This window comes from Lonchura striata, chromosome 14 (assembly GCF_050655825.1).
Source record: "Lonchura striata isolate lonStrDom1 chromosome 14, ASM5065582v1, whole genome shotgun sequence".
NCBI classification, from domain to species: domain Eukaryota; kingdom Metazoa; phylum Chordata; class Aves; order Passeriformes; family Estrildidae; genus Lonchura; species Lonchura striata.
Genome location: NC_140716.1, coordinates 13,992,497 through 14,018,585, shown reverse-complemented (window position 1 = coordinate 14,018,585; position 26,089 = coordinate 13,992,497). Strand labels below are relative to the sequence as shown.

At 56.7% G+C, this 26,089-nt stretch overlaps 3 protein-coding genes across 8 annotated transcripts in view; 2 read left to right on the top strand and 1 right to left on the bottom strand.

The window, feature by feature from the left end:
• Positions 1 to 623: 623 nt before the first annotated feature.
• ARHGDIG (Rho GDP dissociation inhibitor gamma) lies at positions 624 to 4,513 on the top strand. The gene is made up of 6 exons (XM_021548597.3): positions 624 to 796; positions 1,918 to 2,100; positions 3,045 to 3,128; positions 3,217 to 3,293; positions 3,825 to 3,888; positions 3,982 to 4,513. The coding sequence occupies exons 1-6, from the start codon at positions 724 to 726 to the stop codon at positions 4,179 to 4,181; spliced, it is 681 nt and encodes a 226-aa protein (XP_021404272.1). The 5' UTR covers positions 624 to 723; the 3' UTR covers positions 4,182 to 4,513.
• Positions 4,514 to 4,605: 92 nt separating this feature from the next.
• PDIA2 (protein disulfide isomerase family A member 2) lies at positions 4,606 to 8,100 on the top strand. 2 transcript variants are annotated; one of them, XM_031506117.3, is made up of 11 exons: positions 4,606 to 4,976; positions 5,386 to 5,592; positions 5,895 to 6,028; positions 6,099 to 6,236; positions 6,310 to 6,426; positions 6,500 to 6,625; positions 6,701 to 6,895; positions 7,179 to 7,299; positions 7,411 to 7,592; positions 7,672 to 7,755; positions 7,894 to 8,100. In XM_031506117.3, the coding sequence occupies exons 1-11, from the start codon at positions 4,742 to 4,744 to the stop codon at positions 7,972 to 7,974; spliced, it is 1,620 nt and encodes a 539-aa protein (XP_031361977.2). In that variant the 5' UTR covers positions 4,606 to 4,741; the 3' UTR covers positions 7,975 to 8,100. The 2 variants fall into 2 exon arrangements, with proteins under 2 accessions (XP_031361977.2, XP_085448577.1); XM_085592451.1 differs by having other exon boundaries at positions 7,672 to 8,100.
• A 436-nt stretch (positions 8,101 to 8,536) lies between these two features.
• AXIN1 (axin 1) overlaps positions 8,537 to 26,089 on the bottom strand; it is a 78,230-nt gene continuing 60,677 nt past the window's right edge. For 4 of the 5 annotated variants that reach the window (XM_085592442.1, XM_021548598.3, XM_085592443.1 and 1 more), the window contains 5 exons: positions 20,395 to 20,948; positions 17,984 to 18,160; positions 17,142 to 17,387; positions 11,807 to 11,977; positions 8,537 to 10,323 (listed from right to left, as the gene is read on the bottom strand). In XM_085592442.1, the coding sequence (XP_085448568.1) occupies positions 10,197 to 10,323; positions 11,807 to 11,977; positions 17,142 to 17,387; positions 17,984 to 18,160; positions 20,395 to 20,948 (1,275 nt within the window). In that variant the 3' untranslated portion in view covers positions 8,537 to 10,196. The remainder of the gene's footprint in view (positions 10,324 to 11,806; positions 11,978 to 17,141; positions 17,388 to 17,983; positions 18,161 to 20,394; positions 20,949 to 26,089) is intronic. The other variant, XM_021548599.3, reaches the window with a different exon arrangement.

The following is a 26,089-nucleotide window of genomic DNA, read 5'->3' as shown; positions in this document are numbered from 1 at the left end:
TACACAGAGGATGCTCCTGGGATGCGGGCAGTGCCATGAGGGTACAGAGAGGATGCTCCTGGGATGCGGGCAGTGCCATGAGGATACACAGAGGATGCTCGCGGGATGCAGGCAGTGCCATGAGGATACACAGAGGATGCTCGCGGGATGCAGGCAGTGCCTGAGGCTACACAGAGGATGCTCGCGGGATGCAGGCAGTGCTCTGATGTTACACAGAGGATGCTCGCGGGATGCAGGCAGTGCCCTGAGGATACACAGAGGATGCTCGCGGGATGCGGGCAGTGCCTGATGGTACACAGAGGATGCTCGCGGGATGCGGGCAGTGCCCTGAGGGTACAGGTAGGATGCTCCTGGGAGGCGCGCAGTGCACTGAGGGTACAGGCAGGAGGCTCGCGGGGTGCGGGCAGCGCGGGGCGGGCGCGCCCGGCGATGAGCTCACTGCAGTCTCGCCGCCCACGAGCGGCGGGGCTGGAGCCGCGAGGGGCGGGGGCGGGCGGGGGCGGGCAGCGGAGCCGCCGCGTCTGCGGGAGCCGCCGCCGCCCCGCCGGGCCGCGCCGGGCAGCGCCGGGAAGCGCAGCGGGGAGCGCTCGGGAGCAGCCGGCACCGCCGAGCGCGGCGGCAGCGGGCGGGAGGAGCCGCCGGCACCGGCAGAGCCGCGCCCCGGGCCCCGCCAGCGGCCGCCCCGCCCGGCCCCGGGGGCGGCGGGCCCGGCACGGCCCGGCCATGCTCGGCCTGGACGTGTGCGAGGCCGGCGGGCAGCTGCTGGAGCTGCTCTGGCTGGCGCTGTGCTACCGAGGTGAGCGGCGGCGGCCGGGGGGCAGCGCCCGGGGGCGGCGGGGGGCTTTGCCCCGGGGAGGGAGGGTGAGCATCACTCCGAGTCCCCAGTAAGTGAGCATTCCCCGGGCGCCCGGTGCATCCGTGAGTGAGCAGCACCCCGGGCCCGAGGTGGCAGGGGGACGCGGGGGAGATCCCCGGGGAGAGATCCCCACGGGGGAGATCCCCGCTGTCCCCCTGCCACCTCGCAGCCTGTGGCACCTGGCGCATGCCGCCCTGCCCTGCCGCCCGTGGGCAGCTGGCGAGTCCCGAGTGGGTGCATCCCTGGGCTGGGAGTGCCCGCATGCTGCCGTGACAGACGAGGGGCAGGGCCTTGGTGGGGGGCCAGAGGGGCAGCAGGGCCACTGCTGTGTCCCCGTCACTGCCACTGCCCCGAGGGGCCCACATCATGGCCAGACTGACACAGACTTTTGGCCCTGCGGCCCCGGGGCTGAGCGCAGGCAGCGTCCTCTGCCCCATGCTGTATTCCCAGCATGTCCCCAGGGATGGAGTTCCAGGGGCTCTGGGGAGCTCGGTGCTTGCAGTCACAAGAGCGGGGTGGTGATGCAATGGGCAGGGAGAGCCAGGGACTGTGGGGACATCACCCACATTTGTGCCCCCCGGCAGTCTGGCAGCACCGGAGCCACCGGAGCCACCATCCCAGTGATGCCTCTTTGCCCTGCAGCTGCTGGTGGTTTGGATTTGGGGTGGGAGACGGGGCTGGAGGTTGCCCAGTGGGGTTGGAGGGGGCTGCAGGGCAGTGACAAGGACTTCTGTGGGTGACACGAAGGGGCCCTGGGGGCTGGAGGGGTCTGCAAGCACCCCCCAGACCGAGCACACCGCGTAGGCACCAGCTCGCCTTGCTCCATGACCGTGCGGAAATGCAGCCGGCGGCAACACCTCTGGTCTCCGCTGTGCCACCAGGCCCCGGGGACACCGAGCCTGGCAGCCTTCCCACGGCTCCGAGCCGGGACCAGCTTGGCCTCCCCACGGGGATTTCCCATGTCACAGCCCAGCCACCCCCTGCCCACCAGTGCCTTCGTGCTGAGGGCAGGGGGTGTCCCCCGGGGTGTCCCCGGAGCTGCCACCGCCTGTCCCCCGCAGACATCATGGCTGACAAGGAGGGGGTGACGCTATCGCTGGAGGAGGAGGAGGATGCCGACGTGGCCCTGGCGTACAAGACGCCGGAGAAGAAGAGCCTGCAGGAGATCCAGGAGCTGGACCCAGGGGATGAGAGCCTGCGGAAGTACAAGCAGGCACTGCTGGGCGCCATCCCTGCTGCCGTGGGTAAGGCTGGGGCTGCAGGCGGGTTTGGGCACCGCGGCACCCCGGCAGCCCAGCCGGGGGATGCAGCCTCAGCGGGCTCGGGGAGCTCGGGCGTGCTCGAGCAGGGAGCGTCCCGTGGGGCATCCCCGCAGGGAGGGCGCATCCCGGCTGGAATCTCGCGTGGGTGTCGCCTGTGCCCCCCACCCGCGCAGAGACCCCGGCATTCCCTGCCGACAGAGCGCCGGTGCCCGGGGACCCCAGTTGCCGTGGTTACGGGATCACCGCCGCAGTTTCCATAGGAACGGCTACAGGGAACCGGGAAATTCATGGGGATGACTGAGAGGAGCGAACGGCGGGGGCGGGGGGGCGGAACACGGGGTAAGGGCCCCCACGGGTTCCCCCACCCCAGGCTGCTGCTGGTCTGCACTGGGGGTCCCCGGGGGGCTCCGCGGGCCCAGCACCCCGGTGTCCATCCATGAATGCAAATAGGAGGGTGCAAACTGGGAGGGAGGGAGGGCTTGCAAAGCAGTGGGGTGCATGAGGGATGCACCGTGGTATGTGTGAAAGCTGGGGGCCGTGCAGGTTGGGCTGGTGGGGTGAATGAGACCAGGGCCCACCTCAAGGGATGCCTTGGCTGTGCACGCTGCATCCGCCTCCTCTGCTTCCCCTTGTTCTGCTCCTGAGCCAGGGAATGGTACACCCTGGGAAACACCAGTGTCTGGGTCCTTTAAATGTGATTTTTACCCCAAAAGGCACTGTGCCAGTGGTGGAGTGACCTGAGATGCACCTGCTCTCCGGCACCCTGCCTGGCTGCCTGGCACTCACTTGCTTTAACACCCCCACCACAGACACCGCGGCCCTTCCCTCCCTTACAGGGCCAGGGGCGACCCCTTGGCTCGCTGGGATGGAGGTGATGGTGGACTGGGCATGGTAGGTAAGGTCTGGGCCCTGCTGCTTGTCCCTAGATGCCAGCGTGCCCAACGTGCAGGTGACAAAGCTGACATTGATGTGCGAGCAGGCGCCGGGGCCCATCACCATGGACCTGACAGGTGAGCCCTGGGGACACTGGGGGAGGAGGAGGAGGAGGAGGCGGAGGAAGGGCTACTGGGCTGATGGACCATCTATCTACCTGTGCAGGAGATCTGGAAGAGCTGAGAGGCCAGGCCTTTGTGCTGAAGGAAGGGGTGGACTACAGAGTGAAGGTGTCCTTCAAGGTGCGTGGTGCCCTGTGCCCACTGGCTGGGCATGGCCCTGCTGCCCTCACACCACGGGCTCCCTACCCCAAGGGATTCTTGTTACCCTGGGACCCTGTCCTGCAGAATCCCTCTTGCCACCCATGGGTGCCTGCCTGTCCCAGGGTTCCTGCCTTGGCACATCTGCTTCTGCCCTTTACCCCTGGGGTCCGTGCCCCTCTGGGGGTCTCTGCCCACCCTGAGTTTCCCAGTCTCCTGGGTCCCTGCCACCCTGGGGGTCCTTGCTGTCCCCAGCATGACTGCCACCCCATGGTTCCTGCCACCCCAGAATCCTTGCTTCTCCCAGAGATCCCAGCAATGCTGCCTATCCAAGGGATTCTTAGAGGTCCCTGCTCCTCCTGAGGGGGATCCCTGTCATCTCCGAGTCCCTGCCACCTTTGATGATGCTGAATTCTGGCAAGGGGCTGGATCCTGGAAGAGTTGGATGTCAGGATGCCAGGGGTCCCCATGCCATGGGGCAGTCCCCGAGTCCCCCCTGCCTTCTGCCCGCAGGTGAACAGGGAGATCGTCTGCGGGCTGCGGTGCCTGCACCTCACCTACCGCCGGGGCCGGCCCGGTGAGTGGGGCTGGGGGCTGGGGGCCGGGGCTGGGGGGCCCCCAGGCTCCCCTGGCCGCACTCACCCGTCCCTCCTGTCCCCTCCTGGCCCAGTGGATCGCGACGTGTTCATGGTGGGCAGCTACGCGCCGCGGGCCGAGGAGTACGAGGTGGTGACGCCGGCGGAGGAGGCGCCGCGGGGATGGCTGGCGCGGGGCTCCTACCGCGTCCGCTCCCTCGTCACCGACGACGACAAGACGGAGCACCTCTCCTGGGAGTGGGGCCTCTGCATAAAGAAGGCTTGGGAGGACTGAGCCCGCCCCGCACCGCGGCTCCCCCCGCCAGCCCGGGGACGAGGCGCCGCCGTCCCGGGGAGCCCCCGCCGGCACCGCCGCGCTTGCCCCAGTCGCGTGAAGGGTTCAGGGGGGTCCCTTAGCGAGTGAGAGCCCGTGGTCGTGGTCTTCGCAACCAAAGTTATTTTTAATTGCTCTTTTTTTTTAAAATATCGACGCCCGCCTGGTCCTCACGGCGTCCCCATGGCTGGGGCCGGGGCTGTGGTCCTGCCGCGGTGGTGCCGTGTCCGGTGCCCGCCCGGCCGCAGGCTGTGCTCTTCCATCGCCATTAAACCCTACAGACTGGTCTCTTACTGGTGTGTCTGTGTCCCCACCGCCTGTCCCCCTGCTCCCTGTCCCCATCCCCCTGGCGGGGCCAGGTCTCCCTGGAGCGTCTGGAAAGCGGCCACCTGGTCCCGCTGCCTTATCGCGGGCCGGGCAGCCAGTAGCGGAGGGCCACGAGCCCCGGGGCCCGGCACAACCCGCCCCCAGGTCCCTTATCTTCGGCCTCCTCCCTGGACAACATCTTCAGCGCCGGCACCATGCGCGGCTGCGGGTCCCGCCTGGTTTGGCTGCTGGTGCTGTCGCTGGCCTGGCTGGGCCCGGCTTTGGGGGGCGAGGATGAGGATGAAGAGGTGATAGAAGAGGAGGAAAAGGAGGAGAAAGAGGATGAAGTGCTCACAGATGAGATCAAGGAGGAGGACAATGTCCTGGTGCTCCATGAGCACAACTTTGCCCGTGCCCTGAGTGAGCACCAGCTGCTGCTGGTGGAGTTCTGTGAGTGCCCCACCGCGGGCAGGGGTGTGGGCAGGGGCAGATGTGGGGTAGGGAATATTGGCAGGAGGGACTGGCTGTGGCTGTGTGTGGGCAGAACACGTGCATGGACACAGGCACAGGAGGGTACAGGACAGGAGGGATGGTACGTGGGGTGGGCAGGGGCAAGGCTGTAGGACAGAGGGGCAGGAGCACAGGCAATGTGACAGGGCATGGGATGGGGATGGACATGCAGAGCAGGGACACAGGCAGAGCATGGGGTGAGGGGTGTGCAGCACGGCTGTGGGACACAGGACACGGACACGTGGTGTGGGTGTGGCACAGGGGCACAAGCTGGGGCCCAGTGGGCTCACACAGCCATTGGGCTGTCCCCACACCTGTCCCCGTTATCAATGCTGTCCCCTACCCACAGACGCGCCGTGGTGTGGGCACTGCCAGCGGCTGGCTCCTGCCTATGCCCAGGCAGCCACTGAGCTGAGGAATGAGTCCAGCCCAGCCTGGCTGGGCAAGGTGGATGCCACGGCACAGACAGCCCTGGCCACTGAGTTTGGCATCACCTCCTACCCCACGCTCAAGCTCTTCCGTGATGGCAACCGCACTCACCCCCTGGAATACACCGGTAGGGCTGTGGCACCACAGAGTGTCCCTGGCACCTGTCCAGGGGGACACTGGCACCCCATGAGGCTGGGGTGGGTGGCAGGGGCTGATGGTCCAGGGTGGCACTGTCCTTGTGGAGGTCACAGGATGGTGATGGTGAGAGGGGTGGCAATGTCCTGGTGGTGATAACGGACAGGTGACAGTGTCATGTATGAGGTGATGATGGCGGGCAGTGCCACGGTGCTGGTGGTGGGTGGCTGAGGTTGGTGGCACAGGGAGGGGTGGCAGGCTGGAGAGGGGTGTCAGGTGACATCTGTGTGCCAGGCCGCATGGACAGCCAGGGCATCGTGCGCTGGATGCAGCGCCGGGCTGGCCCCAGCGCCACGCTGCTGCAGGACACCGACACCATCGCAGCCTTCATCAACTCCCAGGACCTGGTGGTCATCGGCTTCTTCAAGGTGGGCTGGGGCGGGCTGGGGCTGGACCAGGGCCGTGGCTGTGCCGTGGCACTCATGGGTGGCTGTGCAGGACCTGAGGGGTGAGGCAGCCCAGGCGTTCTTCGAGGTGGCTGTCGAGATGGTGGACCTGACGTTCGGCGTGGCAGAGGCAGCTGAGCTCTTCCAGGCCTACGGGCTGTCAGCCGACACCGTCTGCCTGTTCAAGAAGGTGAGGGGGTGGCAGGGGAGTGGTGGGGCCATCCTGTCCTCCCCTCAGCCCTCACAGGCCCCTGCCCTGGCAGTTTGATGAGAGACAGACAAACTTCCCTGTGGACCCGGCACGGGGGCTGGACACGGCTGAGATCACCCGGCTGCTCCGCGCCCACAGCCTGCAGCTGGTGATGGAGTTCACCAAGGAGGTACAGCCCGTCCCCAGCCCTGCCACTGTCCCCTGAGGGCCATGGCTGCCCTCATTCTCCTCCTCCTCCCCAGACGTCTGACCAGATCTTCGGGGCCAAGATCCCCCATCACATGCTGCTTTTCCTCAACAAGTCCTCACCGGAGCAGCTGTCGCTGCGGGACGGCTTCAGGGCAGCTGCCGGTGACTTCCGGGGCGAGGTGAGGCGGCGCCATGGAAGGGACATGGGGTGGCTCTGGGACTCCCCAGCCTCAGTGTCCCCGTTCCCTGCCCAGGTGCTCTTCGTGGTGGTGGACGTAGCCGGCCACGGCGCCAGTGTCCTGCCCTTCTTTGGCATGACCGCTGCTGATGCCCCCACCCTGCGCCTGGTCAGGATGAAGAACAATCGCAAGTACCAGATGGAGCAGGACGACTTCTCGGACTCGGCCGTTCGCAGCTTCGTCCGCGCGGTGCTGGACGGCAAGGTGAAGGTGAGGGCTGCATGAGGGCTGCAGCACGGCGCCCGCCAGCACCCCATGGGTTCTGCCCTGTGGTGAGAGACGGGCTGTTGGCTCAGAAGCTTAAGGATGATTGTTGTGTGGTGAACACCAGATAATGCTGATAGTCCTGCTGCCAGGCTTGGGGATCTGGGGAAGGGGGGCAGGAGACTGCTGCCATGGAGACACACAGAGCTGGGATGGCAGCAGAGGGCAAGATGTGTTCCAAAAGGCAGCACAGGAACGTACCCCTGCCCCAGCCTGACTGTCCCCACAGCCTCACCTGCTGAGTGCAGAGCCCCCTGAGGACTGGGACACACAGCCTCTTAAAGTCCTGGTGGGGAAGACCTTTGAGCAGGTGGCTTTCGATGAGACCAAGAACGTCTTTGTCAAGTTCTGTAAGTGCCAGGGCCACGCATGTCCCTCCCTGAGCTCCTCCGTGGGGCTCAGCCCCCCCAGGACAGCCCCAGCCCTGTCCCAGAGCCCTGGTCAATGCGCCCGCCCCGCAGACGCACCGTGGTGCCCCCACTGCCAGGCCATGGAGGCCGCCTGGGAGGAGCTGGCCGAGCGCTACAAGGACCACGAGGACATCGTCATCGCCAAGATGGACTCCACGGCCAACGAGCTGGAGAACATCACCATCCACGGCTACCCCACCCTGTACTACTTCCCCGCGGGGCCGGGCAGGAAGGTAGGTGTGGGCACTTGTGGGGTCACCAGCACCTGGGGGCCGGTGGCACCCTCAGCGCCCTCCGCTCCCATGGCTCCAGATGGTTGAGTACAAGAGCAGCCGTGATGTGGAGACCTTCTCCAAGTTCCTGGAAAATGGGGGGACACTGCCTGAGGAGCCTCCGGTGAGTGAGGTCAGGGGACAGCCCCCTACCCAGGGCTGTCCCCAGCCCCTGCTGGGCGAGGGGATGGATCCTGCAGGATGGGGACAGGGCCAGGCAGGGACTGTGTGCCCATCCATGCCTCATTGCTGCCTTCTCCAGGTGACCAAGGCCCCTGGGAACAGCACGGGCAAGGAGGGTCCAAGTACACCGCAGACAGATGAATCCCGGGATGAGCTGTGAGCCATGTCCTACTCATGCATGTGCTATAAACCACCTGGAAACAATGTGGGCTCTGGTCTGTGTCTGTGTCCATGTGCTGGGGGCACTCACCTGTCTAGGGGACACAGCAGGGCCTCTGTCCCCCTGGGCAGCTGTGCCACAGCACTGATCCTGGCAACCCTGCAATGGCACCAGGGAGCCAAGGAGCTCTCCGTGCTGGCCCTCGTGCTGCACTGGTGCCGTTCAGCTGATGGGAGACCAGCTGGGGTCTCTCCTTCATGACACACAAGACCCAGGAGCTGCTGTCACAGTCAAGGCAGGCAACACGGGGTTCTACCTGCACATAAGCCTGGCTTGTAGCCTCTGGCAACTCCAGCATTGTCCTCTCTGCTGGCCCATTCCTTCAGGGGCAATATGTTGGTCCTGTGGGGCCAGGATGTGCTCAGCCACCCCTCCAGGGAACCCAGAGCAGCCCCAGTCCCACCCTCTGCCCTTCGCCAATCCTGCCTCATCCTCTGTCCATCCCAGAGGCTGCTGAGGGCCTGGGCCGGCTCCACAGGGAAGGAAAAAAAGCAGCAGGCAGTGGGATGTGGGGTTTTATTTCATTTTATCCAAGTACCTTTGAAAAGATCATTGTACAAGTCAGCACATGAGAATGCAGAGGAAATGCCGGGGCTGCATGGCCACTGTACATATTTACAGGGACCCCCGAAAAAAAGAGGGGGACGGAAATCCCGGGCACGCCAACAAACCTCACCAGACACACCACCATCAGAACTTCAAAAAACGGAGTAAAACCCCTCTTTGACACTGTTCCCGGGCTGAAAACATTAGCAGATTTTGCTGGACTTCACAGAGTGTATCAGGCAAGTCCAGAACTGTGATTAAAGGCACTCGGTGACATGTACAACAGGCACAGCCATCCCGGCCTGGTGCCACGGGGTCCGGCAGCTCCACCACTGCTGGGGCTGGGGATGGCTCTGGGCAGGGCCAGCGCCACCGTGGACTCTTTGGGGCCACCCCTGGGTGGGTGGGCAAGGGCTCTCAGAGGGAGCTGGCACAGAGCCGTGGCTGTGCTGGAGCAGCAGGGCTTGGGCTGGCGAGGACAGGATGAGGGCAGCACCGGCACATCCCCGGCTTCCTTGCAGCTGAGTAAGCCCAGGAGGCTTCCCAGGGCTGCTGCTGGCCCTACATGAGCCACAAAAGGCATCAATGAGCCCCTGGTGCAGTGCCCTCCTGCTGCTTCCCCGGAGACACAGAAGCTGACAAAGATGCAGGACTCATAAAAAGACGTATTTTGTCTTCAGTTTTCATGTCTGCTTCCCCATTATGGCTCTCCTAAAGAGAGCCCTGCCTAAAGCCAGAGTTTGGCCCAGGGGTCTGGGCATGTCTGCACCAGGCACACAGGAGCAGAACTGCAGCACCATCCTCGGAAGCAATCCCTTCTCCACGGGGACACAGGGGACACAGAGGAGGTGCAGGCTGTGGGATGCCAGCACCCAGCCTGCCACCCTGGCTCTGAGCTGGTCCTTGTTCTGCGGGAAGCCCCCAGTCCCAACAGGCACTGACCCTTCTATCCCTTGGGGGTTTACTCAGTTGCAAGGAAGCTCAGGAGGAGAAGAAAAGACCCATCCTACCACGTCCAGCAGCTGAGCCTGCCGAGGAGGCCACAGGTGACTCCTTCCAAATGGCTCAAGGATCTTCACAGCCCCTTTGGAGTGGGGTTGTGCCCCTTCCCCACTGGTGGGGTGAGGGCAGCTCTACCCCATGGTGCTCCAGAGCCATCCATGCTGGGAGAACGGGGCAGGGTGCCGGGAAAGCGCGGAGCAGCCGGATCTGATTGATGGCTGTACACTTTGGGTGAGTTCTGCAGTACCTGTAGGTTTTACATTTACATAAGAGCACTGTGACATTGGAAATATTTTCCTTTTATTACAATATATCAAAAATATGCAGCTTTAGTAAACAAGGTCATATTACACTTTCTAATGCACTGTACAATGCTACATTACACTTATATTCGGTATGGAGAGGGAGGCCAGGCTCCCACTGGCAGGTTTGTGGGGTGAAAGGGCATCCACTGGCATCCTGGAGCTTGCCCAGATCCGTGCTGGAAAGCGGAGCTGCCACCCTCTGCCCTGGGCTTGCCTGGTGCCCGTGGTGGCAGCACTGCCAGCATCTGCCCCAGGCCTTCTCCTCCAGTCCCAGAGTCCTTCACAGTCCTGTCCTCGCTGCCCTGGAGCTTAATCAATCTTCTCCACCTTCCCGATGATCTTCTCCTCGAAGATGGGCAGGATGGTGTCATCCTCCCGCACCTCCTCGAAGACCACACCACAGTCGAACTCGTCGCTCACTTTCTTAAAATAATACCTGAAAAAAACAGAAATGTGGAAGGGGGAGAAGGGAAAAAAACCCATGTGAATGGTCACAGGGCACCATGATCCCCAAACGTGGGTACAGCCCTTCTCTGTACCCAGGCTCTGAGCTCACGGAGCACAGGAGGCTACTCTCCCAGACATGGAGGGGACTGAGGTCACACTCCTGCCCCTGCCCTCAACAGTGACCACAGAAAGTGGTCAGGATCCATGTCAGCATGGTCAGCAGCTCCAGCCCTGAATCCAAGCCCACTCAAAGCCCAAAAGCAGCAGCAGAGGCCCTTGTGTTGGTGGAGCATTTCTAGGTAGGCTTTCCCATGGCAGCTCCTACTTGGAAGTGGGAACTTGGAGAGATCCATGCCCCATGTCTGACTGCTTTGGGACTCTGGGAGGACCCAACCTCCCTGTCCTCACTAAAGGGAACTTTGAGAGGAGCAAAACCAGCTCTGAATTTAGAGGGTCCCTCCAGCATCACTGAACACTGAGTGCACCTGTCCAGGAACAGGAGCAGTTCCTGTTGGAGGTGCAAGCCATGATTCAGGACATTTCTGCTACAAAACCCAACCTCTCCCCCCTGCTAACCTGCCTCTTCACCAGCCCAGGTGCCCTGGCCATGCTGCCACATCCCCAGCACAGCACAGCCCTGGGGAAGCCCTCCTGACCCACCTCCACCCACCCTCCCCTTTGTGGGGCAATGCTGCTGTGTCCTGGCAGTGCCATCTGCCAGGGGTCACCAACAGCTGCTGGCAGCTTCCTACAGGTGGGTGTTGGAACTCAAAATGTCTCTCAGACATTTTTAGAGGTTTTAGGCTTTGGTTAGAAGCATTTGAAACCCTGGTAGGCAGCTGCAAACAGCTGTGATTTTGAGTTTGAGTCACGGAATGAGTTATTAACTTTGAAGGTGGAACAAACAGTTACAAAGAGTTAGATAGTATAGTAGAAGTAGTTAAAAAACAGAGGGGAAAATTTTTTAGTATTGTACAGGGGGGTTTTAGCACCTGTACAGGGGGGGTTTTACTTTGTACATGGTGGTCAGAAGTTCTAAGATGGAGGAAAGTGGACTGATCCTGTTTTTCCTCCTTTTTCTTCCTTGCCTCCATGTTCTTGGTGATGTTGGCACTTATGGATTTGTTTAGAGTAGAAAAGCACCTTGTAACATAGGTAGTAGGTATTGAGGAAAAACTGTAAACATATAACATGTAATGTACCATATAAAAGAGAGCAGCAGCCCTGGGCAGGGAGGGAGAAGAAGAAGACAGCAGACAGAGAGGATGTCAGGGTGTGTGTGTGCCTCTGCCTGAGCTGCTGAGCAAACAGTGAATACAACCTTTTAGATAACTCGCAATAAACTGCCTTGAGACCGAACAACAAGAGGCTGTGGGGTTTTTCTTTGGAAACACAGGTTAGAAGAGAGACTTTACCACCACACGAGACCCCTGACCAAGCCTGGGGTTCTCACAGTGGGGAGCAGCCCTTACCTGTAGTTCCCTTTCTTGGTCAGCAGCTCCTTGAACTGTCCCAGCGTCACCACTCGGCCCTTGACGAGGGTGCGGTAGGGGATGGGCTCCCCGCAGAAGTAATAGGCCACCACGATGTTCTCGCAGGGCTGCGCCGCGCCGCCGCCCGGCCTCTTCTGGGGCTTCAACCTGCTGGGACAGACACCAGGCACCTGCTCAGCGCCAGCCCAGGGGCTCAGAACCATCCTGCTGGGTACCTGGCAGGGCTCGGGGCTGCTGGCTGAGAGGAGCAGGTCAGGGCCCCCCAGATGGGCTGGTGGAAATGCAGAGCAGTCCCCTGAGCATCGCCTGCTCCCACCAACAGCTCTCTGGGCATGCAGACACACACCAAGAGTGGTCAAGGAGCACTTGGAAAGGCTGAATGAGGCCAGGACACAGACACAAGGAGGGTGCAGGATCTAACTCAGCTCCTTTGTGCTCTCCAGGCTTTGAGAGTACGGCCCTCCTCACAGCATGGTTTGGGGAGTCACCGGCAGAGCACCCCAGGCCAAGGCAGCAGAGCCAGGTCAGCATCATCTCCATTACCATCTCACCATGCTCCTGGTGCACACAGGGCTGGAGCACCATCCCACAAGGCATGATCCTGCAGACAGTGCCCAGACTGCTTGGGATCACTGTCACCATGGCCAGAGCAGCCCAGCAGGACTTTGCAGTGGCCCACACCTGCAGGCAGGATGTTCCTGCACCCCACAGCTCCCCTGGACACCTCTCCCAGAGTACGTGGAGGTCTGAGGGGATGGAGCTTCCAGCATGGCATGTTCTGGAGACTCTGCTGCCTGCCCTGTCCATGCAGGGTGCCAAGGCAGCTGCCATCCCCAAAACCTCAGTGACTTTACACCTCCTGTGTTTTCCCAGCTCTCAAAATGTTGGTCTGGTCTTTGCTTCCAGCCCACACACCAGGTTCAGCTATGTGGTGCCATCACTAGGCTGAAACTGTCAGCCCAGCCCTCACCCCATTTTCAGAGACAAACAAAAGCAACAGTAATTCAGCTCAGGGTACTTTGCCCTTCTGCAGAGCCTTTCATCTGGGGTGCCGAAAACGCTGCACAAACATTGGAGCAGCCTACACAAATTGGTACCTTGGCATGCATGGTCTGAGCCAGAGGCAGCCTTCCCTTTCAAAGTCACATAAAACACATTTGGCAGGTTTAAAAAAATTATTTTAAAAGCACATTGGATAAAAAAAGATGATTTTGTATTTACATGACTGGAAAGTTGCTGTAAAAGCCATAGAATCTGCCAAGCACATGAGGTAATCGCAGTTTTGGAAATGACTCTGACCTTAACCTTTAAACAGTGGCTGGCGGGCAGAGCACCTTTTCATGGTGTGCCCACATAAACACTGGCACTGCAAACCAACACCAGACACAGCCTTTCCACCTCTCCCTACAGGCATGAGAGGTCCAAAGTTCAGCTGAACAATCTTCTGGGTGCCTGCTCTGCCTGTGTGACCTTTGGAGAAGATGGAGCATTCTGAGAGGCAAGGGTCTGCTCCTGGTGCCAGCAGAGCTCTCAGAGCCTCTCCCATCCCTGTATCAAAATACAGGATGCCCTTTAGCTAGGGAAACATTAAGGAATTGAGTCATCCTTGGAAACAAAAATATAAGGCATTTAAAGGAAAAATGGGTCATAAATTCAGGCAAATTCTGTGAATTCTGCGAGCCAGAAGTTAATTGAAGGGGTTTGGAAAACCTCAAGTCCCTAAGCTTCTCTTAATCCTTCTAGAGACAAGTCACAACTAAGAGAGGGCTGCTGTGTGCCTGGGGACACAGAGAGGAGCCTGGCACAGGAGCAGAGCTGCTTCCTCAGGGCTGCTGTTCTCCTTTGCCTGGGGAGATGGAGAGGACAGGACATCCCTGAGCTCTGCTGTGGCAGAAGCAAGGGGGAAACTGTGCCAGTGGCTGGGGGTGTCCTTCCTCCTGCTGTGCACTTCACATCTGAAAGGCCGTTCTTGAACATGCTCAGCCTGGCTCCAGTGAGATGTGCCCTGAAAATGACGCCTGAAGCAGTACCCAAAAATGATCTTGACAGATAAAGAGGGGAGACTGACCAGCCTTTAGTTCCCTAAGCCTTCCTTTTTTCCCTTTTTGAAAATGGGGGCTGTGCTTTCCCTTTTCCACTCAGTGGGAACTTGTCCAGATTGCCATGGCTTCTCAAATACGATGGATAGTGGCTCAGACACTTCGTCCACCAGTGCCCTCAGGCCCTGTGGATGGATTTCACCAGGTCCCATGGACTTGTGCACCTTCAGGTTCTTTACATGGTCTCAAACCTCATCTCTCCTACTGTGGGTGGTTCTTTTTTCTCCCAGTCCCTGCCTTTGTCTGTGACTCGGGTGCTGTGGTTGGGGCACTCACTGGTGAAGACCAAAGCAGAAAAGCCATTGAGTACCTCAGCCTTGTGCATGGCCCAGGTAACCAGCTCTCCCATTTCCTCCCACACAGGGCCCACATTTTCCCCAGTCTTCCTTTTATCACCAATGTACCAAGAGAAGATTTTCCTGTTGCTTTAATTCTATCAGCAGAGCTCACACACACCCCAAACTGCAGCCACAGACCTCTAGCAGGCTGAAGCAGAGCTGATGAATATGGAATCACTGACAATGTAATTTTCCAAGAGCTCCCCTAAGGAGAATGAAACAACACAACTGTCTCCACTTTCGTCACTGCCAAGAGATCTCCCGAGACTTTGGCTTGCACATAAAGGCCATCAGACCGACTCTGAGCCCTGCCTCATTAAATCTGCCACCTGCACCCATCTCCTGGGTGTCAGTGTGACCCAGAAATACTGCCAGGTACCACGCCCTGCCCCTTCTGAGATCACCTCCCATTGCTGTGTTTGTCACGAGCACAAAATACCATCCAGCAGGGAAACAACAGCACTCATCCCCCTCACTGCAACTGCATCCCAGTCCTGTCCCACAGCTGTGCATCCCACCACTGCTGGGACAGGGAGCCCATGTCTGGTTTGCAGCACCAATCCAACCTTGCTGTGCTGCAAAGGTGTCCAGCTTGCTCCAACTCAGCCCTGGGGCTGGAGAGCTTTGGAAAGCCCAAAATGCACCCAAGACATGTTACCTCAGCAGGTGTCCCAGCCACAGGCTCTGCCCCTCTTCCAGTCTTGGGCCAACACAATTGATTCCAAAGTGATCTCATGCTAAATGTTCTCCCTGCCTGCAAAAAATCCTTTCTCTGAGGAGCTGGTATTAATTACTTCAATCCAGCTGTGAAATGTGAGACTGGGCTACAGGAAATGGTTCAAAACCTGTCTGTCCATGGGAAAACCTGATGGTCACTGGGACACCCATGCTGGGCACTGGCGTGCTGCTGGATCTGCAGGTCATTAGCACCGGATGGTCAATCCTGAATTGCTTGCCAGCAGCAGCCAGGTTGCTATCTCAGAGATCAGAGTTATTCCAAATGCTGTGAAAAATGGACAGAAATGCTTTTTCTGGAAGAATATTTACAATTCCAGCATGGTCACTGCAGGTGCCTCGCTGATTTAGGGCAGCGCAGTGGGAGCAGGTTGCTGGCAGGGGGCAGTTTGGTGGGGAAGGCCACGCTGGAGGGCTGTGCCAGAGGGGAGTGGCTGCAGAGCAGGGTAACCGTGCTGGCAAGGCCAGTCTGGCTGTAGAAAGCTGGCACAGCATGCTCTCCACCCACAGCCAGCTCAACTGGAGCCTCAAGGACACCTCCGGGCTCACCTCCACCTCTCTGTGCTTCCCCAAGGCTATTGACAAACCTGGGACACTGGCTCCAATTTCCCAGAGCTCTTCAAAGCTCCTGACTGAAATAAATGGTGTTTTCATGGGAGCTCCTCTCTCAGTTTCAACTTTGTTCTCACTGAGCTGTGGGATCTATTTCCAGGTGAGCTCCTGGGCCAACCAGAGCAGGAGCTTTCTAAAAACTGCCAGATCAGGTGTGCTTCAGTTGTGGCAGCCATTCTATCAAAATCCAGCAGAGAGATTTCAACATCCAGAAATCTTTGGCTCCCTGGAGACCACTGCATCCATTTCTGCTTGCTACTGGACACAGGCACATCTACTTTTCATAAGGAGTTCCCCACTGGTGAATGTCACTCTGGTTTTCCAGGCATGGGACAGGCTGGGGGATTGCTGCATCCTTGGGAGAAGAGCCAAACCTCATGGAGAGGCAGTGGAACCAGAGCAGCCCAGCACTGGGACTGCTCAGCCCATCCTGCTGCTGGCATGGCTGGCATTTACCACACACCATGGGCTTCCCTTGTAAGCCACTCAAAATACAGGCCAAATTCGTGTCAGAATATCAGCTGCAGAGCCCAGGCTGCTGTTTTCAAAGTGTGTACAGACATTTCTGGGGAAGGTGCATGAATTTAGTACAACTAAAAATGACTCTACTAATAAACCCTATCCAATTGTACACACTAAAGGTAGATCACATAAACTTGGCTTAACCTGGCTTGGGAAAGCCCTCTAATTACCTGGCTTTCAATCAATGCTCTGACATGAATACACAGAAATCTGCTACGTGGTCACTACAAGTGAAAATAACTGGAGCCTGTCAATTAAGAGCTTCTTTTTAAAATTATATTTGTGTTTCTACGAGTCAGACTGCAAAGTGTCAAGTTTTCTGAGGACAGCTGGAGAGCTGTGAAAGGTTTTTAATGGACAAAGTGCTTTTAGCTGTTAACAGTAATTATCTAACACTTCCAAAACGCTTTTCACCAGAGAGCTCCATGTGCATTGCAAATGATGTCTCCTGAAAGATAACAGAGCAGGAAAATGAGCTCTGCAACAGCCATTAAGCTGAGTCACAGAACGATGCAGTGACTTGGATATGGTCATGCAGAGTCAGAGCTGCTCCAGCACAGAGCTCTCATCCAGAGGCCACCAACAGCCTTTGCTGGAAGCTTGTGCGAGATGGAGATAAAGAGCAAAGACAGATTTGTTTTCTGCACTTAATTCTGCTGCATCCTGATGAATTCTGCTCCTGCACCGAGCTCTGAAGCCATTGTGTGACTGTGAATGAGTGCAGAGCCAGTGAGCACCAGGGCAGAGAGCTCTTCCAGCCATGTCCTTCTAGATGTGCTCCCTCTGCCCGGCTCCTTCCCATCCTGCCAGCAGCACTTCCAGCCTCTCCATGCACAGATCACAAGCCCATGGCCTCCAGGTGGGTTTTGGCATTTGCACCATCATGTCAGAAAGACTGAGGCAGATTTCTCTGACCCCTCTGCATGCTGGAGACCAGAGCAGAGGACATGGACATCCCTCAGAGCAGTCTCTCCCGGCCCTCCCACACAGAATCAGACCATATCATACCTTTGCTTAAGGGGGAGTTTTCCAGCCCTTTTTTCCTCCTCTTCCAACCTCCTGCGAGCTTCCTCCAGCTGGGTGAGAGGGTTGGGGGCCGGGTTGGGTGGCATGGTGGGATCCTGAATGAAGGGGTGGGAAGGCTGGACGACGTTGCGGAGCTGGGCGCTGACCCAGGGGTGCACCGCCACCGGCCGCTCGATGGACAGGGACCGCACCACGTCGTGGGACTGCGGCTTCTTAGCACCTGAAGAGCTGCACACAAACACAGAGGTTTCACATGGAGCACTGAGATGCTCTGCACAGGCACACAGCCATTCCCAGATGGACCTGCTGCTGGACACAGGCACCACTGGGAAGTTCCTCACAGCACAGCTTTCATGGGAGAAGAGGGGTGCAACATCAAAATCTAAAGATTTTGAGCAAGTCCTGAGACATCAGGGTGAGCAGCCCAACTCTGAAACAAACCCCACAGATTAATGTGAGGGCTCTTATCAATCCCACACATAAAAATGAACTCAGGAAAAGGAAGATCAATCTTTTGTGGCATTCTCCCACAGGATTACCTCCCCTGCCTACCGTGTGCCGTGTTATCCACCTTGGAACCACAGCAGCAATTTCTAAGATTCCCCTGGGGCTGCAACCTCCTGCCATGGCCACAAGTTATCCTTCAGAAACAACAGCCCTCACAGCCCCCAAGTAATCCTCAGTCTCCTAAGGGTCTAAACCCTTCTGTGGTGGATTCTTGCCTTCCCAAGATGCCTGGGAGGAAGGCAGCCTGTTGACACATCTCCCTGGGGCAGGGGATGCAACACAACACTGTGGTTACCCCTTGCTCTGCCAGCCCTTACCCATGGTTTGTTTTCTTATGCCTGCTGATCTCCTTCTCTCCTTCTATGATCCACTGAAGGATCTTCTGGTTTTTCTCCACGTCTTCAGGAGATCCTGGCATCTCATAGTTGGCACCATCACTTTTCCCTGAATCAGTCTTCTTAACATTCCTTTTTGAGAGCAGACTTGCTTTCCCACTGCAAGAACAAAGCTTGGGACATTAGTGCTCTGCTTATGCCAACCAGAGGATAGACACATCTATCTCCCAACATTTTCCACAGCTCCCTGCTCTACCAAAGCTCAAACCACCCAAGCCACAGTTCAGGCTAAGAGTAAGACTACCTAGACCTGAGCAAAGCAGCTTCTCTGCCCAACAACCTGTGGGGAGAGGGAAGGTCTCCTCTGGCCAAACGAGCCATGGCAAGGTCTCCTGCCATGAGAAGGGTTGTGTTAAATCCCCAGCTCGTTGCTCAGAGCATTAGGTTATTCATTGTCTGCCTCTCCATGCCTGACCATTGCTTGAAACCCAAGTCCTTCCTATCACCCTGAGATTCACTGATACCCCACACCCTGACTTGCCATGCCCAGAGTTTGCTTCTCATCCTCAGATGAATGAGCTTCACCTCATGGTGGAAGATCACATCCTAGCAGGGTGGGCTGCCTCCCAGGGAAAGCCCAGCCACCTCAACCACCACAGCCAGAGGGATGCCAGGCAGTAGCCAACACTCTGGCTACACCCGTGGCTGCAGCAAAGGCTCCTGCAGGAACACCATGGCACACACAGCCACATGCTCAGCCAAGCAGCCCCATGCTCGGGAGGCCATGCAGAATTCCCCTGTGCTGGCCTGTCACTCCATCAGACTCCCACTGTCCTAATCATCCACTTGCTCTACTGCACAGGACCTTGCTCCTGCATGTTCACTAACACACAGGAAAAACAACCTGAACACCACAGAGGAGCAGCAGTCCCTCAGGGTAGCTTTGCAGGATTTTTTTTTTTTGGAAAAAGCCTGGGGAGGAATTGCTGCAGATCTACAAAGGCAGGGCAAGCTGACAATGTCTCTGCTTCTCCCAACATGGGATGATGCAGCTCTGCAGCACCACTGCATGCAAAATAATGCTGTTTTCTGCACTGACCCACAGACACAGTCATGGGAGGCTGGGGGAACAGCACACCAGCTGGGTTCAACAAAGAGTCAGAGAAGCCACCACAAGAGACTGCTGGCTACCAAACAAGACCATTTGAATGCAAATCCTTGTCTTGTGAAGCTTCTAATTCAGGGACTGCCAGGAACTGGAAGTTTGTGACAGAGGAAGGACAGGTCTGAGTGTGTCCTTTAAAAATCTCATTAAATATACACTGTAGCTGTTGTTAGAAGGAAATCTTGTGTCTAGATGGGGCTTTGGGTTGGCCCAGTATGGCCATGCTCGTCTCTGTTGAAGCAACAACCCTTTCCCCATACAAACATGGTGGATTTAAGTGCCTCTCTCTCCTGAAGGGCAGTTTGCTTTGTCTCCCTCTGCACTCTGTCTCCCTCCTGCCACCCCAGGAAGCTGATCCTGACTGCTGCAGACCCAGCCAACCTGCCTTCACTAACTGTCCCACCCCTGGTACCCTGCAAAGAAACATCCCAAAGCCTCAGCCCTGGGGAGCCAGACACACTCAGGGTCAGTACAGCTTTCCCCTGTGGCTGCTCCATCCCCATCCCTCACCATGGTCAGCCCTGAGCTGCACTCCCACCTTTGCAGTCACCCAGCAACAGGACCAGCAAAACCTGCCACAGAAACTGAGCTCCCCTCTCTCCCTGCAGCATGGAAGGGATGGAGGAATTCAAATGGCCAAGGAAAGATGGACAACAGCCTGCAATGCAGCCAAATGGCTTTTCTGGGCAGAGGATGCCCTACCCTGGAGAACATCCCCTTGGGACTGGCTGCAAGGGCAGCACTGCAGTGTCCATTGCTCTGTTAGGAAGAAAAAGGAGCCCTTCTGATGAACGGGTTCAGCTTTGGAACAAATAAATTGAGGGCATCTGTCCCCTCATAAACACCTTAAGAGACCTGTTTCTATTACCCAGACCTCAAGACACAGCCCCAACATCCAGCTCCTGGTGCATGGAGAAGTAGACCAGCACCTGCAATTACTAAGCATCTCTACTGCTTTAAGGAGTAGAAAATCTATTTTATTACCAAGGCCAATAAAAATTCTGGTTAGAGGGTGTCTTTCAGAACCTGATCACAGAGATAAAAAGGACTCTATAAGGGTTATCAGGGCATATCAATTTCTGAAAGGGAGAGCCCTCAAACAACATCCCAGCATAAGCTCACACAGGAAAAGGTTCAACTGCTGTTTCCCTGAGATGCTGCAGCCTATTTCTGGAAGAGCTTCCTACAGAAGTTATGGCTTTGGGAATCTGGGTGTTCCTAGACTCACCTGTAGCCTAAAGAGTCCATGGGGACAGGGGCCATGCCCAAGTTTTCACTGTAGTTTCGGGACTTTGTTGCATAGTTATGTGAATCTACATTCCAAGCAAAGCTGTTCTGCACTCGCTGCGTGGCCTCAGCCTCGATCTGCTCTTTTGGTTTCATCATGCTGTGGTGATGGATGTGGTGGTAGACATGTTTATGGTGGTGTAAGTTAGCTGCATCCAGTTTCATTCCTGATTTTGCTGTGTGCTTGCCATGCCCTGGAGGAATTGTTCCTAGTGTCCCTGACAGCTTTCCTAAGTGGCCACTTTCTGGGGACCGTGGCTTAGGAGAGTGACGGCCAGGTCCTGGAGATTGGCAGCCTGGAGTTTTCATCACACGCTGCACGTGTTCATCCAGGATACTTTCGGGGTTTTCTTCATGGGCATCTCTCATCTGCATCCCAGCACAGCCCATCTCAGCGTAACGAGGAGCAAAGTGATGGAAGGCTTGGGCAGAAGGCATCTTGTGGCTCATGACTGAGGGACCTGAAGAGATATCTGCGTCCTCACCTTCTTCTTCCTGCAAGAAACACAGGCACAATCAGAGAATGAGAAGAGTGGTGCAAGGGGTCCCTAGTCCCACCTTCTCCTTGCAGCAGGACTGCTGTTAATCCTTAGGCCAGGCCTGGTTTAGTCCAGTCAGATCTTGAAAACCTTTAAGATGATGGAGATCCACCACCCCTCTGCAGACCTGTCCCAGACTGACAGGAAGTTCCTAATGCTCAAGCCAAGCCTGTGCAGTCTGGGTGCCACCAAGCAGAGCTGCTCATGTCTCTCTGTATCTGCTTCTTGAGCCACCATTAGCAATGTTCTCCTCACACCACGCAAGGAGCTCTGCCAGGCAGCCCACACATCACAACCACGTTTACAAACACAGCCGACAAGCCTAACAACTCAACTGGAGCAGGCACAGCCTTACTCTAAGTCCCTTGAAGGTGGTTCTGCAACAACCAGCAGCAGAAACATAACTTACCACAGTGTACCTTCAGCTTCCTACGTGCCTTTGGTAAGGCACTGCTTCAAAGCCCATCAGATAAAGCCCAGAGCTACAGGATATGCAGCAAATCAGTTCTGAGTCAGATGAGACTGGGGGGTTTTCTCACCCAAATGACTGTTTCACAAGGCAAAGCCAAGAGAAGGCTTGTAACAGGAGGGAGCAAGTGAAGGTCGACAGCTGCATGAATGGTTTTGGAAATCAAACATTGATTTCTCCCGGGCATGCTAAGGCTGGAGTGAAACACTTCGTGCAGATAAAGAAATGGGTTGGAACTAACAGCTTGTTCTTGCAGTTCACACTGGTCTAGGACATGCTGTTAGTGACTCTTAAGTCCTTGCCAGGAAGAATTAAACTCCTCCATGCTGACAGCCACAGTTTTGATGCTGACGAACTACTTTACGCTCCAACATAAACTCAGGTATTTATGAAGTTTCTTTATTGGAAGTCAGGATTCCTATTTGTTTTAATTACATAAGCAGGATTCCAGTGAGTCCTTTAATCCTTCTCTTTTCCTCCTTTGGCACAGTAAAGAAATCAGTTGCAGCATAGGGTTATCTCTGCCCTGCCAGATAAATGCATCTATTGGAAAACACTGACTCCCATCAGCTTTGCCTGTCAGATGCCATCATCCACCACTTGCTAACCAGCTTCCAAGTCTCAGCTGCCAACCACACAGCAAGAAAGCAAATAACAGACTTCCTCCCAGTGTCACACCTGGGGGTTCAGGCCTGAAGCAGGGACAATGCCAGGCTTTCAAAGTGCCAAAGGCACGGGCGCTGTAAGCCTGGGGATGTGACATGATGCTGGTGTCTGGAGGGGACACAGCACTTACAGATCACTCTGAAGAACTTCAGAGGCACCTTTCATTTACAGCCACAGGTCACAGCTCGCCAGCCACCAGTCCTGGGCACCAAGCTCAGGGACAAGGCATGGTGAGGGATGTGCTGACTACATCCCTGCCACTGAGGAGAGCATTTATTAGCAGTTTGTGATACCCAGTGATACCCTCAGCACTTGTGAAGCTTTAGGAGTTGGTACCTCCCAGGTTTAAACATCAACTGATGTGCACAGCAGGACCTGACCCTGGCACAGATCCCGGAGGAATGGCAACATGTCCTTTCTGCTCAGCCCAGAACTCTGGCAGTGCCATCACACCTGAGCAGGGTGGTATGAGAGTGAGAATTAGGCTGGTCCACCCAAATGGGTGCCTGGGATTTGGGAAATCCTCTGGCTGCCTAGAACTCCATTCTGCAGGTAATGTGGACTTTTACTTCAAGACTGGGATCAGGATGGGCTAAGGGGAGAAAAGGCTCTCTCAGTTCATGTCAGCTCAGCTCATCTGTGTCACTGAGCAGATCCGGACCCCAAGCAGAACCACAGGCAGGAGCTCCTGGGGTGGGTCTATGGGGACCTGCCTCACTACCCACAGCACTGGCCTCAACGTCACATCAAGTAGGAACACCCCAACAGTGACACAACAGCAGTGAATGAAGGAATTGGGGTGCTTATCCCAACCTGCTGCCTTTCCTCGAGCAGGGCAATGGTTTGAGTGAGGGTTGTAGGAACCAGTTCTGCTGAATCTTTTCACTGTGCTCACACTGCAGTGAATAAAACAACATATTGTGTGGGCTCTGGAGCTGTGTTCTGGGACCTTGCTGTGGTCTGGCAAGGCCTGGCAATGAGCTGGGCAAAGCTTGGTGGAGATCTGGGCAAAGCCTAGAAATGAGACTGGTGGAGATCTGGGCATGGCTTGACAGTGAGCTGCGCAAGACCTGGCAATGAGCAAAGCTTGGCAGGGAGTTGGGCAAGGCCTGGCAAGAAGCTGGGAAGATCTTGGCAGGGAGCTGGGCACAGCCTGGCAGTGGTGCTGGCACAGCCTGGCAGTGATGTTGGCACAGCCTGGCAGTGGTGCTGGCACAGCCGGGCAGTGACTCTAGCACAGCTGGGCAGTGACCCTGGCAGGCTGGGCAGTGACCCTGGCAGGTCGGGCAGTGACCCTGGCACAGCTGGGCAGTGACCCTGGCAGGTCAGGCAGTGACCCTGGCACAGCTGGGCAGTGACCCTGGCACACCCAGGCAGTGACCCTGGCACACCCAGGCAGTGACCCTGGCACATCAGGCAGTGACCCTGGCACAGCTGGGCAGTGACCCTGGCACACCCAGGCAGTGACCCTGGCACACCCAGGCAGTGACCCTGGCACGTCAGGCAGTGACCCTGGCACAGCTGGGCAGTGACCCTGGCACACCCAGGCAGTGACCCTGGCAGGCTGGGCAGTGACCCTGGCACACCCAGGCAGTGACCCTGGCAGGTCAGGCAGTGACCCGGCACAGCTGGGCAGTGACCCTGGCACACCCAGGCAGTGACCCTGGCAGGTCAGGCAGTGACCCTGGCACAGCTGGGCAGTGACCCTGGCACACCCAGGCAGTGACCCTGGCAGGCTGGGCAGTGACCCTGGCACAGCTGGGCAGTGACCCTGGCAGGTCAGACAGTGACCCTGGCACAGCTGGGCAGTGACCCTGGCACACCCAGGCAGTGACCCTGGCACGTCAGGCAGTGACCCTGGCACAGCTGGGCAGTGACCCTGGCACACCCAGGCAGTGACCCTGGCAGGCTGGGCAGTGACCCTGGCAGGTTGGGCAGTGTTCAGTCGGGCAGGTGACACTCGGGCGGGCAGGAGCCCGCTGCCAGCACCACTAGATGGTGCTTTGCTGACACACTATTATTATTGTCACAGAGCTCCTCCACCAGCTCCCACTGGCAGCCGCAGCCGGAGCTGCAGCTCCAACTTTGCTGACTGCTGAGCTATTTTTACTCCCCAGCAGGGCTGGGGGTGTCCTTCCCTTTGAACAGGAGCTGCGAGCTGCACTGCTGAGCCACAGGCAGGCGATGCCTCGCTGGAAACCTCCTCCTCTGCTCCCCCTGTCCCACCCATCAGGCTGCTGCTGGTTGGGAAGGGAAAACAGCTCTGCTAAGCACGAGAGCCTCTTCGATCATCATGCAAATGATTTCCCTCTCTTGTCAGGCAATGTTTCATATTCAAATACTGAGAATCTCACTGGTGAGATTTTTTTTTTTCTTTTTTTGTCTTTGCTTCCCCCGGGCTTATTTTCCATTTGTTCAGTTCAGAGTGATCTGTACGATCCAATACTGATCTCTGTGACAGCAGATTCCATTCATGGACATAAGGCTGAAGTGTCTCAAAAACTAACATGGGAACATGCATATCCTCTAATCCTCTGCCACGTTTCTCAGAATAATTAGTGAATTCAGCATTTGCTCTTTTGTAAAGCAGAAACCTGACAGTCTTTTCAGTAAAAGGCATTTGGCTTCAAATCAGATGCCCCCTCTCCATGTTACTGCATGATGTGGCTTTGAAAGGGAACCTGCAGGCTGCTCATTATGGGGGAAAAAAATTCTTTTCCCCTGGCTTTTGCAAAATATTTCCAGCTTCTCTGGCTGGTAACTGCCCAGTGTGACTAATGCTCCTGGTTTTCCCTGTGCTGCTGTGCAGTGAGCCATGCAGACCTGGGAAGAGGTTGCCCTGCAGTCCTGGTGTTCAGGTCACAGAAAATAGCCCTGTGATCTATCAGGATTCCAGCTCTCCCTCTTGCTGATACCAGCAGCTCCTGCACCTTGAGTGCTGACCTAAAAAAGCTACAATTGCTTACTCTGAATTTTTCCTGAATGGCTAATGCCAGATGCCAGCCAGTCAATGAAATACATTCTGGAGACAGCAAAGAGGTTTAATATATAGCATTAGTGGGAGTCCTACGTTTAAAAATAGATTAAGTCACACAAAAATGTGTTTAAACAGACTTAAATATATTCTCTGGCACATAGGTATTTGCTGATTTTATGGTATTGCTACTGGCAGCTTCTTCAAGGAGGTAGAGGGTTGGGATAATGTAATTTAGTACAGGTGGGGACTGCAATGGAGCCATGGGAGGAGGAGGAGGAGAAGGAAGTGTGCTCTAGGACTGTGTTAGCAGAAAATGCTGCTGATTGCACTGCTTTTGTCTAGAAAGCAATAGTCACCAGACAGGAGAACAGTGCAATTCCAGAAGAACAGGAATCTAATCCCAAAATAGCACCTGGCTGGCCTTTTCTGGCTGGATGCAGAGGTGTAGGGAGTTTGCAGGAAAACACCTGGAGAGGGATGGGACCTTAAAGATCTGTTTTTCTCTGTTCTCTGCATTTGAAATGCAGATGCAGTTTAAAGCCAACACTACAGCTTTTTCCTGTTCAAAGAGCTACTAGATGAGCATTTTAAAATACTCCAACAGGGCTGAATGTTCTTTCCTGGAGCCCCAGAAGCTCAACCTCCCTGAAAGCACACCTCTGCTTTAAGGGAGGGCTGCAGGTCACAGAGCAGGTTACACTGAACTAGTGATGTTCAGTAACACCATGGTGTCCACTGGGATCTCTCCTCTATCCCCACCACAAGATGTGCAGGTACCCATAAGATGCAGTGCCTCAGAAGAAAAGCGATGGTGTGAACACTGCTGAACAGGGGTCTCACACAGGTAATTCCAGATGAACAGGACCTCACTCTCTTTCTCCTGGAGCTTGTTGTGGAGCTAAAGGCCTTGCACATTTCCCATGGTTCATCTAACAAATCCTCAGGGTCTGGGGCCCCAGCAGTAGCAGGGCTCCCAGCACTCAGT